General features: G+C 41.6%; 1 protein-coding gene across 1 annotated transcript in view; it reads right to left on the bottom strand.

The window, feature by feature from the left end:
• Window positions 1-7,319, bottom strand: part of LOC108879512 (cytohesin-3) — a 37,723-nt gene extending 30,404 nt beyond the window's left edge. Inside the window, exon 1 of the mRNA XM_018670808.2 lies at window positions 6,875-7,319. Coding sequence (XP_018526324.1) covers window positions 6,875-6,893 — 19 coding nt within the window. The 5' untranslated portion in view covers window positions 6,894-7,319. The remainder of the gene's footprint in view (window positions 1-6,874) is intronic.
• Between the last annotated feature and the right edge of the window lie 9,364 nt (window positions 7,320-16,683).

Genomic DNA, 16,683 nt, shown 5'->3' with positions numbered 1-16,683 from the left:
GCTGCATGTCTCCATCTCCATCTCTCTCTCCTCAACATATACAAACTGACTCACTGTCCCAGCATGCCATCACAAGCACACACATATACACACACTGACAGTTTGCTGAAGAACCTGTGTGTCACATGGTCATCCTGCTGTGCTCTTTGTAGCACGTCTCAGTGACAAACAGAGCACCGCTGCCATTCTGAGTAGCACAGAGCCTATGACAGGGAACGTGGAGGGAAAGACTACATGACTGCAACAACCTCAGCCTTCTTCAGCGGTGCAGTCACAGCTCATCCTCTCTCCCTATGAAAGAAGAATGAATTTTGCATGATGCAGCAGCATCTTACGGAAAAAAGGGAGTGGGGGTAGCTGGTGGAAACATGCACATTTAGCAAAAAAAAAAAAAGAAGTGTTATAGCAAAGACTGAGGATGTGCTGTAGTGGTTTACTGACACATTGACCCCCTGAGTGAGTCACTGAGTGTTACAAATCCCTTCTTAAAAGCTGGGTTGGCATTGGAGTGGCAGTGCCACAAGCCCCAGGGGGGGAGACAAGAGCGCTGTAAGAGGCTGGAGGCATGGCCAGATGCTCTATGCACACACACATACATACACACACACACACACACACACACACACACACACACACACACACAGGAACAAGACAGAACAGAGATGTCCAAGAGTAGAATGGATGGCTAGAGTAATCGTTTTGTAGGCCCGAGAATGTAACCATAAAAGACACCATGGGATGTACCATTCCATGATGCATCTAAGGAACACTGAGGAGGTGACAAGAACAATACCTGACCAAAATTTTGATGTAAAACTAGTGTGAAGCTCATCTAGGGAAGGAGTAATGATTTGATATTGCTTAGAAAATTGACTCAGTATGTACTAAGGCTGCAACTAAGAGCTATTCTCAATCAATCTGCCCATCATTACTAAATTAATCATTTAGTCCACATAAGAGCAATAAATGTGGGAAAATGCCCATTACAACCGCCTAGAGCGCAAGGTGATCATATCAAATGTCTTATTTTGTCCAACCAACAGTCTAAAACCCAAAGATATTCCATTTATTACAATGTAAGACAAGGAAAAACAGCAAAGTGTTTGTTGATTCTATCAAGTGACTAATCAACTAATTGACTTAATTGTTACAGCTCTAATATATACACAGCCTTTCTGAAAATATCTAAAGCAAAAGGCTAAGTTCAATCAACAGAGCTGGTGGGTGCAAAAGAGGATGGAAAGTATGAAGCATCACATCACTTTACTGTCATCTTGTCAGTTCAGCAAAGGCAAATGGATCAGTGGTTTCTGTAAAAATCAGATGGAGATTTGCAGGGTGATAACAGCTGGTTGAACTTTTCAGTATCTACTGAAAAACTGTAATCTGTGCATCTGTGTTAAAAATCTGAGTTCTGGGAGAGAAAACTACAGGCAGCTGGAGACTGTGTTGTGTTTTTGTAGTGTGAAGCACTGGATGTACTGGCAGTCAGAGGGGGATACACCTTTTTCCTGCATCTTCAGCAGGTCAAACAATCTTTGTGCACTTACATAATTGTTCCAACCCTCCCTTTTCCTGTCCACTCTGCTCGGCCTTCTCTTCCCTTTCCGACAGACCTGAACTCCCCCGCCTCCACACACACACACACACACACACACACACACTTTAATGGCAGCCATGAACCCAGACTGCCACAAAGGCCCAAGTGGAGCAGGACGTTCTCTGCCCAAAATTCACTTCAGCACATGGCCTCAGACTCCTGGGACCTTTAGCACGCTCTGATTTTTCTTTTCCAAAGAGGAGAAAAATAGCTCGATTTGCCTCACATCTCCCCTCCACAAGCCCCTTGATGGTCTTTAATGCTACAAAGACAGATCCCAATCTGTGACCCTGTTGAGCAGTAGACCTGCACAGCGCTGTCTGTTAGACGAGGAGGAAACTGGATACTTTCTTGAAAAGCTCCTGCATGTGTGCTTTTTCTCCTCTGCTCCAGACAAAAATTAAGTCTTGCCATCAGCGTCGCAGCCACTTATAAAACTACTTCAAACTCTTATTTTTTTAAGGCTGAAAAAACAGAACGGAGGTCTGAGAGGATTTGCACACATGACTCATGTTCACTTGAAACTTAGCTCTTATTGATGCAAGTAGATCATGTACAGAAGCAATCCAAAGCCAGAAAGTTGACTTCCATATGGGTCAGCCTAGAGTAATGTGTGTTGAGTCCACCTTAAACCACTGAGGGGATGTCATGAGTAAATGTAATGCGCTATCTGATATTCTTGGAGGCCAAACTCAACAAGGGCCCTCTGTGTTCACTGACCTTTTAGTCAAAGATGAAACATGCACACAGACTTCAGTCTATACAGTTAACATCAAGCCACATACAGAAGCCAGAAGTCTCCTCTATCTCCACATCGGCCCCTCAAAGCAGTCACTGAGCCGTGGTGAGGCCAGACTGCCTGTGTGTGACCACCAGCGTGTGAGAGCAGTGAGAGTGCACAGCAGTCACAACAGAGGAAACACACGCTCTTTAACAGGGATGAGTCACACTGGTGGGAACAAAACAGTCTGAGAGATTTTGGTTTTAATATACCATCATGTTAAAAGGCAGAAAAAAAAAAATACAAACCACAATAAACACACACACACACACACACACACGGTTTGTGTGGCTAATTTTACACTGAGTTTGGTACTACATAATGCTGTTGGCCAAAACACCGACTCAAAATGTTGAACTATTCCTTTAAAAAGTACCCTGAAAATAGTACAAATGAAAATTGTTATGATAAGTCTATTAGTTAAGTCGACACAGAAAAAAATCTGTGAGAAATTAACACAAAGGACACTTTAACAAATGTCCATACACTAAAGCTAGAACAGCAGCCTATACACTGGAGTACTCATGCTAACCTACCTAACTGACCCTGTTATTGCCAGTGCCTGATGAATTATACACCAGACTTTTTGTGGGGAGATAACTTATACAGAAATCTCTACTCATACTCTTCAGAGTTCTGGGTTTATATCGCACTACCCCTCTGCTGGCCCCTGACATCCTGCAAGGCCCCCAGGCTCTTCACTGTCACACAGACTGCATACAGGCCCCTGCCTCCTGCCCAAGCCTCCTCAGGCTTGAAGTAAACATCCACAACCTACCGGTTTCCTGAGAGTCACTATTTTCTCTAGATATGTGCAGTGCAGGTGAACCAGGTGACCCCTCTCAAAAAAAAGTCAAGTCAGAATAGGAAAGTATTCAGTCTGGATACCACTAAGAGGTGTGTACTATTAAAGCATGATTTGTTCCTACGCTCCCTGACGCTCCTCTCCCAGCCACTTGACAGCGTGTGGGCTGCGGGAGAAAGACAGCAGCTGCAAATCTACTCCAAAGACAAAAAACACAGATCTCAAACATAGCAGGAAGCTGCTGGCGCTGTCCTGCGGCCGGCAGATGAATGGCGTGGAGATCTCAAAGCCCAACGCGTCGTGTGTTTCTCTCCTTCGCCTGAGCTGTGCTGCAGTGTGCCGTGAACCCCACAGACCACACACTCACACGCCGAAACTGCCAAGTTTAAATGGCTGGTTTTCACAGTGTGTAAATAGAGCAGTCTGTAGCCAAACTCGCCAGCCGTCACAAGGCGTGCTGTGAAGACGGTGTCTAGCATAAATGTTCTGATTCATACCATATGGGCATCACTCTTGCAGTCTCCATTGAACACAGTGTATACAGTTCGCTGACTAGAAAAGAAAAAAATGACACTCTACCCCAAAGCAGAGGGATCAGAGATACTGTAGGTGTACATCTGATGGAGTGTCAGAGTCAGTCATGCAGAACGAGAATGTGTTACAGTAAGCTACGCTCCGTCTGCTCAGTCAGACAGGCCTCACTGTAGCGAAGCTTTGTGGGCTCTTGTTGGCCCATTGTCCACTGAGCGACTATTGTGGCAGAAGGCATTGTATTGTTGACCGTCATGCGTGTCAGATGGATTACTATGGACCCGTTTTCTCTAAGCCTTTTACTGTACGGCCAAATGTGCAAAGGCAAGTCCCTACATTCCTGGATCGAAGCTGCAGAAAAGTAACTGATAAGGGGAAAAGTACAATATAGAAAATTAAGAAAGAAAATCCATCTCTTAAACAAGACAAAGATGCTAAGGCCAAGCTGGAATCTCTCAGAGGCTGTGCTTCAACACAGAGGTGCATTGGGCTAAATTGCTAAAGTCAGCATGCTAACCTACTCACAATGATAATGCTAGCAAGCTGATATTCAGCAGCCATGATGCCATGTTAGTTAGCAGATTGTTGATAATTAGCATCCAAAAACAAAGTGCAAGTTCAAGTTGATGGGACTGTCATTATCTTTGCAGGTCATAAACCATAGAACTAATTTGAATAAACTGAAATTTTGACTTGATGGCAACACTACATGGAACACCAAAATTATTATAATTAATACAGAGGGACATCTGTGCAAGATTTTGTCACAATCCATTCCATATTTTTTTTTTTGGACATTTCAAAATAAACCCTACGGTGGTGCTACAGGAACAGTCTGGTGATCACCAAAGACACTAGGCTTCTTCCTCTGGGGACCATGAATGTCTGTGCAGAGAGAGTTAATTATGACAGAACAGAAGGACTCCTGTAATACACTGGAGAATTGATTCAGTAAGAATATCTGGTCCACTGCCACTCTCCCTCTGTGTGTTTCACTGGCGACGCTCCATACCTTTTTGGCCATTTTCCAACTTCGGTCTGGCACTTCACCCCCCACCCCCCACCCCCCTTTCACACACACACACACACACACACACACACACACACATCTCCTGTCTCAGTCTCTCATTCCCTCTCAGACATCTTGCAATTGCTGCTACTACAACTGTGTCTCACTCTCACTCTTTCTCTTTGTGGTCACACGTTCTTTCCATCCTCACACCTTTCTCGCTGTCTGTGCTCCCCCCAGACGCCTCACTATTTCATTCTGCCCGCCACTTTCTGTCCTCCCTCTCACTCGACTTGTGACTTGGCAAAGTGTGTGTGTGACTATGTGTGTACCTTTGTGAGGAATGACTGTCAGATATTGAACCAACTTGCCACCTGTCCACCACATCACGCTGACTAGATTCATGCCTGTAATCCTGATCAGCACAATCACTCATCCTCTAGTTTGATTTGCTACCCCCTGCACAACTCTGCTGTGGGCTTGTGTGCGTATGTGTGTGTAGGTGCTAACTTGTTAAAAAGCAGCAATTTGAAGACAATGTTCACAAACTAAAACTAAACAAAAAAATAACAAGATAACAAGAACTCTGCAGCCTTTCTTTCCTGCCGCATACAGGACACTATTTATTGCAGATGAGAAGACAGACTGTAGCATAAAACACACACACACTCACACCTGCTCACATGCACACACACACATACACACTATTCTAGGTCATGATCCATCCATCCATCTATCGTCACTGCAAACAGCGCCATAAGGGAAAATTGGAGAAATTTAATTTGTGCGTCTATCAGGACGTAGCTATGAATGTACGTGAGTCAAAGTGTGTATGTGTGTGTAAATGCTCCCGGCTGTTGTCAGCTATCCCTGGTTGGCATCACAGCACCATATGTCTGTCTGTGGGGCTGTGCTGACGTGTGCCACCGCTGGAGGCCGGACCGGCCGCGCACACAGTACAATGACAGCTTTATGCCTGCATGCCATGAATGCAGTGCTCCAGCAAATGGTCACATCCTGCTGGGCTCTGCAAGCAGCAAACATGTGGAACTGGATACCGCTGACTTGTAGAGGTGAGACAAGAGCAGTGATGGATTTCTCACCTGCCGGGCTAAAAACCTTGACAAACTTTTAAGTGTGTGTTGTTAATTAAGAGGCCTTGCTGAATTTGCTGGTCCAGGGGCAGCGCCAGAGGGTGCCCCAGGCCCCAGGCCCTTGGGCCTATCAGAGTCAGACAGAGACAGGTAGTTGGCTTGTTAGTATCATGGGTATACAGGCTCAGGGGAACCTGGCCTAGAACCTTTGTATAAAGTTGCTGCTGCCATTTCTTGTTAGAAAGTCAAACAACCTCACAGAGACACGAATCACTGAATAAAACTTCTCATTTCACAAATGTTCCCCTGTGCTTTAAAACTGTTCCCAAGTCTGACCTCCCCATTCAAAAGTTTCTGTTTCTTATCTAAGAGGTGGATGCAGTCCGCAGGGTAGTAGTGTGGCGAAGTCATGCAGTGATGCATCCGTGCCAACACATTCTAAAAACAAGCTCAGCTATTGTCATGAGTCAATAAATAAATCCGTGTCTCGTGGCTACGCTTGGTTGACTTTGAGAGGACCTGCTGGGCCGGAGTGACACCAGCCCAACTGCTGACAAAAGGCTCAGATAAACGCGAGTCTCCTGGCTACAGCTCTAATACGACACTGATGCCCTGTCAGTCACGCGTGCTTATCCATTCAAGCCTGATAACCTTGTTGAGTCTTAATCATCGTGTAGGTCGGTCTTAAAACACATGCAGCTGCAAGTCATTTACCTGCTCTTAATACAACATGAGTGAGTGGAGGGGGGGTCCCTGGTTTCTTAGGAGGTAACTTCATGTCAGTGACAGACAACGCTTGATGTGGGGGAGATGACTGTGTCTGTGGGCAGATTAGATCAGTGGTTTGGCACAAACTAAGTGCATGTCAAGTCTAAAATGACTTAAATTAAAGGCCAAGTCAGTATACATAAAATGATTATTATTATCATCATATATAATATAATTATTAATAGACTGAGAAACACTCAGCAGCAGGCTACAGAGGCACATGTCTCCTGACAGTTAATGAAATAGCTACAAATCAGCTGTATGAATTGCACTGACTGAATCCTACCTTGGTTGTCCTCGTCCATGTCTGCAGCCGATAAATCAAAATCCCTTCCAAAAAAAAAAGAAAGAAAGAAAGAAAGAAAAGAAAAGAAAAAAAATTGTCACAGAAACTTCCGTCGGGCGACAAAAGGTTTTATTTACGGCAAATGCGCGCAAGCCTAATTTCCAGGGCGCATTTCGTACACAGGTTGTCTCACTGGCAGCGTCTTCTTTTTAGGAAATGTTGTGGCCATTTACGCCTCACAGTCGCGAGGCAGCGCTCCGGTTCCCCTCAGTCAGTCAGTGAGCGGTGTGTGTCTGTGGTGGCGGCAGCAGCAGCAGCAGCGGCGGTGTCTTTTTGCCCACTGTGGCCGGGTGTGTTATCGTTATCCCTCCAAATACGCCTTCACTCCACCAGTGTCGGGAGAGTAGTTGACATGGCTGCGTCAAGTTGGCCGACACACAAACCGGAACGGCCCGAGATGTAAGGTGATTTTGTCTAAAAAAAATAAAATAAAAGAGTCGCGTTCACGTTGACGTTGTCCGTCAAGCGGTTGCTTTTATTTTGGAAGTAAAAACAGGAAGTGTCGGCTCGTATCTGTGTCCGCTTGACACTAGTTGTTAATCCCATCCCAGCTCCGCTTCACAGCTCGTGCAGCGCGTCAGCATTCATCACTGCTCAGCCCTCACGTGACTCCAGGCAATAGTGACATTACACCCAACAAATGTATCTATAGTATTAGGAGTATTGATTGTCCGATATAGTTGAATTTTGCTGAGGCATTTGTTTCTACCCATCAAGAATTCACTGCTGTTGGTTGTTTGTAGTTGTATTTTATTAATTGTTGGAAAATACCAAATAAACTTTACCAGCATGTTCATTTTATGCTACTTTACACTTTTACTCCACTAGCCTAAATTTCAGAAGCAAACATTGTACTTTTTTTATTTTACCACATTTATTTGACAGCTATGGCTGCACATAACTTTACAGATTCAGATTATTAAAACAAATATAACATACAATTTACACAACAATTTACACAGCCAATACTTCTGCACTTTTACTTCAGTAAAACCTTGAATGCATATTGAGTAAATATTGTGAGTACCTTTACCCACCACCGTTTCCACATGCAAAACATATTTAAATGTTTAAACTTATAGGGTTGTATACCCTCGCTGCTTTAATGCACAGTTCATCCATCCTGCACCATAAAGTGACCTATTATTGACAGGTGTAGAAGTTAAAAGTCAAAGCTCTCCATTCAATTTTTTGAGAAAAAGTACAGGAATGTGATTAGAAAATTACTATTATTCACTGTAAATTCACTCATTATGCAAAATGGCTCCTCTCAGATTGTTCACTACACAATATTTATATCCCTTTATTGTCATTAATAATGCAATGTAAGCAGTATTTTAATGTTGTAGTTAGTTAAGGTAGAGCTAATTTAAACTACTTCTTGTTCCTGTAGATAGATTCACGATATAATAATGTGCAATGACCTATTAGATGATTTGTGTACAAAGTCTTAACCTAGAAAGTAACTATGTAGCTGTGAAATAAATGTAGCCAAGTAAAAAGTAAGTGTTTGAGTCTGAAATGTAGAGGGGTAGAATAAAAATAAGCAGTAGCAGAAAATGAAAATACTAAAAAGGACTGTTCTTATACCGAAGAACAGAATCCCCACAGACATTGTAACTATCTCCCCCCAGGTGTGTTTCAGTGTTTCAGTGGTGCAGTCTACTGTCTTGGTCCAGTGATGAGCTCTCCCCCATGTAGGAAAACAAAGCTTCAAAGAGCAGGGATGGCATTAAACATGCAGTGCATTTTAAAGGACAGATAGAAAGGTTTGTGAAGAGTGCTGTGCGCAAGAGCAGCAAAAATGATTTATGGAATTAATTTAAGTGAGCCTCACAGTTGCACAAAGTGCTGTGGAGCAACATGTTGCATCGATATATTGTACTCTGCAGTGATCCGACCAGCAAACAATCCAAAATATTAAAGATTAATTTCAGAAGAGACTGTAAGGGCTTGGAGACTCTTACATAAGCCAGGAAAACCACCAGGTTAGGAAATAGTGGAACAGAGAACACACATACACACACAGAGAGAAAGAGAGAGAGCTTTGCAAGCCTTGTTTCTACAACACACGTGGTTTCAATTATAGCATTCCTGCCTCCGCAGAGAAGGAGGGGGTCTCACTTCCTGTGTGCATTACTCCAATGGTCAAACACGAACAGATGTTTTAATGTATTCATTGATTTGTTTATTCATAGGTGTCTCTTTTGGACTGATGTTTCACTCTCAGTCCTTTCCTCTAAACAAAGTGAAATCCTCCAGACATAACACAAATATTTTTCGTTCAAGTAGAAGTGAAAGCAAATGACTTGTCTCCTTTTTCATGGATAATCAAACTTGCTTCGACTGAAATGTCACTTGAAATCTATATTATCATTTTCACTTTCGTGGCTCTCCTTGAATTTGCTCTACCATCTACCAAATTCACATCAGCAGGGCCACAAAGATTACACAATCCAGTGAACCCACTCGATCCGGCACAATCCAGTCTGGTTCGGTCTGGTGCCGAATGACGAGAGAAGAGAGAGAAACTGGAGACCCTGCAGTTACACCTGGGTAAACGTGGTGCTCACACTGCCCTAAGGTGGGCGGGGGGGTTGGGGGGTGGGTGTGAATGTATCAGGCGGGATATTTGGGCACATGCATCCAGACAGTGTTTATTTTCTCTACGCTCTGGCAATGAGCGCAGGCTGTGACGACCTAACCATGTGTTTTAAAGGAAACTTAATTCCGGGAGACGTGTGGCACTTAGTGAAAACAAAGAAAAAAGTCCTCAGAGCTTGGTTAGTTTCAAAATGATGGTGGCTATGAAAGAGAAAGCAGAGTAATGAGGAATGTTTAATGAGAGGGAATCTGGGTGAAGCCCCTGCAGTTAGGGTCCATGAAAGTCTTTTTCACATCGGTCCCACTAGTTATGAGGTTTTACATACTAGATGGATTGATGCAAAGTAGTTAGCACACAGAGCAAGCCCTGATTTGAATATTCTCTGTGCTACAATTGGAAAATAGGTCATATGCCTTATGGTTGTGATAGCACCCGGAATATGGTTGGACAAATAAAGTGTTACTGTCCATTTATGTCAGTGCTGGACCTGATCAAGCAGAGCATCCTCTCTGAGAGTCAGAGTACGTTCCATTAAAAGCAATTAGATTCCTGAGTCTGACTCTTGGCACACACACACACACACACACACACACACACACACACACACGCTACGCTCTATTCCACATAAATGTCACGTTAATGTGTTTATGAGTCATAAGAGGAACCTCTGAGTGTGGCCCAGTTATTGTCAGTGATGAGAGTGAATGTGAGCTTGCAGACACAGATTTTAGAGCTTTAAAATCAACAAATGATCAATTAGATTCCGTTGTTTTAGACTAAAAACCAACACAGAAATGAATCCTTTGACCTCCAAACCACAGAGCAAAGACCTCAAATTCGTCTAAAAATAAAAGTCAGTGGCTTGAAGTGGACATGTGCGGGCTGTTCGGGGCTGTCTGACTCCCTGTCTCTTGCGCCGCTGAGGGTGCATACCCCCAGGGAGGCGCACGTCTGGCAGATTAGGCCTGACCATCATGGGAAACGTCTGTGGTACTCCTGACCGACTTCACGTGACCTGATTGAGCAGTCATACCACTTCATACGCTCCAGTCACCGCAGCAATGCCCAGAGGGCGATCACCTCCGACTGCCCCACCCCTACCCCCCACCTCGCCCCAGCTCATAATTACACATACACAGACAGGCAACCCCCCCCAAACCTCTGTTTATCTTTCCCAAAAACCACTCCCTCTATAATGCAATCAAGTGGAATCACATTACATAGCTTTAAACCCCCTTCAAATATCTGAATCCTTCTTTTCTTTATAAATATCAAACAGATTTGAGGAGCCAGTGAGGAGCGCTCCTGTGTTTAAAGTTAGGGAGGAAATTGTGGTTTGAACTTTATAAATTGCAGGAGCTTTGCAGAGGTTATTAAGTTGAGGCATTGAAGCAACGGTGCAGTGAATTCCACCGTATGAATACTTTGATTAAACCATTTTTGCTCCCGTTTGTGAGAAACATTATGCTGATTGGGACGTGAGCACCACTTTGGTCCACACTCAAATATCTCAGCAGCTACTGAATGGATTGCCATGAAAATCTGTACAGATGATCATTGCCCCCAGATGTTAAATCCTCATGAGTTTGGTGATTTTTCGTCTAGCGCCATCATCAGGTTAAAATTTCTATTTGGTTTGTGGCTAAATACCACAAAACTGATGCAGTAAGTTTCACATAAGTTCAGTAATACTTTTAGATTTTAGACACATGCTGATTAGGAGGTCATCTTTTTTTCCACTGATGCTGCTCTAATCTTTGTCCAATGTGTCCTCAAACCCTGAATTAGACTGTTCCAAACCAGTGGATGTGACATGGTTTCACACCTCCTTCCTGTTGTGGAGGTCGAGGAGGTTAATCTTTGGGTGATGGCATGCGTGTGTGTGTGTGTGTGTGTGACAAAGGTCACAGGAAGCAGAGTGCGGTGCAGGATTTCCTCCTTCCTCCACTTTGGTTTAATAGCCAACTCTGCATCTCCACCACTTCTTTCCTGCCACCACCTGATCGAAGGGGAAAGTTGAGTTGATTTTCTGGACCCAAGGACGCATATGAGTAGGGTCTTTATATGGAGTCTGGAGTTTGCTGAGCACAAAGGCAGCAGTGTATGCCTGAGCACTCGAACGTAAAGCTGTGTGTGTGTGTGTGTGTGTGTGTGTGTGTGTGTGTGTGTGTGTGTATGCGTGTGTCCCCCCCTACATCTAAGGTACAATCCTGGGGTTACATAACAAGCCGTAAAGGTTATTCCTCTTGACAATGTCACTACTGAGCAAATAGTTCATTCTCAGCCTTTACAGAAGGTTTACCATCTCTTTTCCTCAGTTATGAAATGAAAAAACACACTAAATGAAGCCCAGGTCATTTTAGTGATTATCAATGGAGAGATTATGTGACCAGGATACAGTATAACAGCACATAGAAGAGTGAAACAGGGGGGTGCAACATGCAGGATCAAACAATAACATGAGATAAAAGCATGAAGCATATAGCTGAACTATGATCCTTTAATACTTATCTGTATAATATATAAAAATAAGCTGTTAAGTCAGATGCAGCTGACAGTTTACACAGAAAAACTGAATGTATCACTATTTTTAATATGATGCTGCTGATGCTGAAGAAAATAATGCATATATTATAATATATAATATTTACTCCTTTTTCCATATTCCAGCACAGGACCTATTACAGACAGTTGATTTTTTATTTTTTTTTCCAATTACTAGAAGATATTAAGCAAATAAGTCAAACAGAGCAATTGTTTTTACTGATTTTGGCTGCTCTTTATAATCTAAAACTGCACTCATCCAAGAAATGAATGCAGGAATGTACAAAATTCCAAAGCAAACAAAAGTTCACATTATGAAAATAGAAAAATGTCACATTAACACCTCTTAAAATAGGCACATATTTGAATGCTCTTTTGCTTGTCTGACCTATTTCAGTCCCCACGATATTACTACAGCAAATATAACACCACAAATCTACCATCCTCCTCCTCCTCCTCCTCCTCCACATTTCCCTCTCTCCCTTTGGCTTCCTCCTCTTCTCCTCCCCCCATTCATTTGATTCAGTTTTGAGGTCAGCTCGGAGCTCATCTCAGCACCTGATCTTATCCCTTTTAACGCTTTTGCATATGCTTCTCGTCCCCGGTCAACAGCATTTCAAACTGAAGTTGTAACCCAGGTCTATTTAAATAACCACAAAGAGGACGTTATACGCAGTAATGCTCTCGCCTGCCAGAACACTTCCACCAAAACCGCAAACTGGAGGTTTAAAGACTAATGCATCAAAGCTAAAATCATGTGGATTAATATTTGATTACTTTTAGCATTAGTAATCCATTCTCTATGCATGGGTGAAATATCCATGCTGGCTGTTAAGTGAATTAACAATCGTGATTTGACACGAGGCGTTTCTTTACAATAAACTGTGTCACATTTAATCACTAAAGCAGTGGGTTTGTACTTGTTCTTCATTTGGGTGTCTTTTATGTTTAGAAAAATGCAGGGTCATTCTGAGCAGCTGATTCCAAACAAGTCGTGACATTTAGTTTAACTACAACTCACAAGGCCCCGTTTCCTGTTTGCTTGTCAAGCACAAGGTTGACGGCAGACGCATAAACAGTTTGGATTTTTAACATGAAGTGTAACTGAGCTGTAATCTAAAGGTTAAAGTATGTAGCGTGGATAATTGCATTATGACTGGTGGTTCACCTTAACAGGGAAAATAAAACTTCAAATAAAATACTGATGCAAACCAAAGATAGAATGGCCAAAATAAATATGAGTAGATTTGTTGCAAAGGACACTGTGGACTCTTGAAATGAAGTGTAGTTCAAGACTTTCTGACTAGAACTTTCTCCAAAGTGTCATCTTGTATAGATGTACATTTTTCTGTGTGTTTGGTATCGTATTGTCCTAGAATCTATATGATATACTGTCTGTTCCCTGGCAGTAAACTTGACAGTAAAAGATCTTATGGAGGCCCACTTCCACCAATGTGGTAAGATCCTATAAGTGATTATGAGACACCTTCCGGAAATAATGACTTCTGAGTGTCTAATCATTATTTTGAGAGTTTCTCATTGTAATGATTTACATTACCTTTTTGTTTGTTTGTTTTATTTTCATCACATTGGCAGAAATGGGCCTCCGTGTGATCTTCTCATATTTATAGTTTATCATTGTTGGGAAATCTGCTCATTATATTCATATTAAGCAAACAGACATGAGATGATGATGGCATGATGATCACACCTGACTTTTAACAATAAACCACATTTCTCAAAATGTCAAACTATCCCTTTAAGACACAGAAAGAGGAAGAAATTGACCCCAAAAAGCAATTAAAAGCACCACTTCAGTTAATTTAAATCTTGACCGAACAAATATAACCTGCTACTGAGTCTCTCAGCTTACACATGGAATACAAATGACATTAAATACATAAGAGCTCATCTATATTTGGACACTGTGGCAAAAAAGACTATTCAGCTTACAAATCGTGTAATTAAACATGGGTAAAGGTAGTCTATATGGTGAAATTCCGAATCAAAAGATGACAAATCTCAGGATCCCACACAGATAAATTGTTTAAAGTTCATGAATAATGTGTATGGAACTGGGTTGTACATTAAATATACTGCATTGCAGCTTTAATTGAATCCCTGCCATTTCCATTTGCAGTATTATCACTCTTTCACATGTGAGCTGCTGCAGATGCCAAAGGCTAAAACTCTATAATCTTTACTCCACAACCCCTTTTTTTCTCAGGGTACAAATGGTGGTTGGCAAAAACAGGGTAAAGATAACCCGACTTATCTCTCATCTATAGATCTCTCTCCCACTCTCTGCCAGTCCTCTATGATAACCTTATTAAAATATTTTCCTCTGGCAAATCCCTGAGAAATAAATCCTCTTTTTTCCACAGAAGGTGGGGCGGGCAGGAGGGTTTGTCTGTCACACGGAGAAATACAGTTGCCTAGGCAACCCCTCATGGTTTTACACTGCAGCCTGGCATCAGAGTGACTGGTTAGGATAAGTTTGCTGGGGACATTTTGAGCTGAGTGAGGGTGTCAGCAGTTTGAAAATCTATTTAAAAGAAGTGCACATTCAAGGGAAGTGCCAAATAGGTCTGCTGCTGGCCAGAACTCACTCCCTATAAACACAGAATGGATCACAGAGGATTTTTTAATTGATGTAGATCAGAGAAACACACTTTATAGTGTAAGCTAAATTTATGTTCTCCCTCCAGACTCATAAATGACACATTTTGTAAAAGTTAACTTAAACAATAAACCACTGTGTTGGAGTAAAACTGATAAATCCTGACAAATGAAACAACAGAATCAGTTGTACTGCATTTCAAATGTTTGCTTTCACTGGTAGATGTAGTTCTTGTTGTACTATAGCGTCATGACCTGTGTAATTCTCCCCTGTGTCGTCCAGTGTCCTCCTCAAAGAGGCTGACAGCTGATGATGTGTGTTTCCAATAGATAAGACAGGTGATCCAGTGCTGTGATAGGCTGCTCCCCCCATGTGGATGCATCTGGTACTACAACACAAAATACCTAAAATAAAACAAAGCAAACAAAGACATAAACTGACAATACACGCTGCTATACATATTTTCTTTTTATGTATGAGTAAATGAAAAAAGACACACACAAAAACACATTTATATAACTTTTTGTATTTAATAACCAAATTGTTTTTCATTTTGACATGAATTTTCCTCGCCTCGTTAAAATCAAATCACAGCACAGAAAACAAAATGAGGTGGTGTGTGTGTTTCAGTGTTGCTCAGCAGAGAGCAGCATAAACCTACTAACACTTCTCTTTTTAGAGATAGAGAAACATTGCACTGAATGAAAAACAATCAACTGTCCAATCACTGCTTGGGAGTGGAAACATGAGTGAAGTCTGTCCTGATCTGTTTTCATTAAGGCATCTTCTACTGTCTCTCTCTGTCTGGGTTGACTTAATCTAATATTAGTCAGGTTTGCTGTGTGGCAGAAGTGAAATGCTTCAGTCCACACACCGACTGATGGATTTTACATTTTACTGTTTATTGAAATTACTACAACAGTGGTTCAGTGGCTGTGCCCAGTAAATGTAAATGTAGCAGGCAAAGCACCAAAATTCAATGAAATAAGAGAGTGATAGTTCACACACTTTGTTTAGATTTACATAAACTGAAACCTTGAAGCTTGTAAAATGGATTTGATAGAAGAATTTCCTGAATGATGTGGACAGACGCAACTCATGTTAAGTGAAATAAGAATAGCTCTCTTAAAACTGACTTTCAAACAATATCTTATTCATTTGATTTTGAGTACGTCCAGATAAAGCACTTTTGGAAATGTGATGAGTAAGAATTTAGGAATTTGTGTTTGTAATTATTCCCTCAACACTTCAGGTGTTTCTTTCACTTCTGCTCTCCAGAATTGACTTGGAAACCAGTAGAGTATGTGTTTGTTCATGTGTGCATATTACAACTAAAACATCAGGGTTAAAGAATAGCTATTTGTATGGGACTGGGGGAAAAAACATATAATTTAAGAGGCAAATTAAAGAAAATCTGGAAACCACTGAACCATGTATAAGAAACTCTGATGTGGGGAAAGTTGTCATGCATAAAGAACTGGGTCATGTTTAAATAAAAGTATAATGAGAGATGAAAAATATGCTTTTTATTCATTCATATTTTAATGTGGGTCTCCAGTACTACTTTTTGTGTAATTATTTGTATTTATGTTGTTATCTTTACTCTCATAAGTGCTTTTAGTATGACTTTATGTTTACCCCTGTATCTCTGTAAATACTACATTTGTTGTTATCGTTAACTAGTTGCCAAAACAAGATTCTGGCCATAAAATGTATACAGTTTAATTTGGATACATATAGTACATTTATTTTATTTTAGTTTCTCTTTTGTTTCTCCACTATTTCGCTTTTTCAATGTAATTTCTGTACTGGACACATGACCAGTGATGAAAAAAGAGAAGAAAAGGGAAGTGGGAGTGAGGGCATTTTTCCTCATTTTGCTGCTGTTTACATGTTGTTTGAGGATATAATTTGTGATGGAAATTGCATTAATGTAGAGTGGGAAAGTGAACAGATATTTTCACAACAAAAGGCTGAGAA

This window comes from Lates calcarifer, linkage group LG11 (assembly GCF_001640805.2).
Source record: "Lates calcarifer isolate ASB-BC8 linkage group LG11, TLL_Latcal_v3, whole genome shotgun sequence".
NCBI classification, from domain to species: domain Eukaryota; kingdom Metazoa; phylum Chordata; class Actinopteri; family Centropomidae; genus Lates; species Lates calcarifer.
Note: the sequence above shows the minus strand (reverse complement) of the source record. Positions and strands in the feature narration are given on the sequence as shown.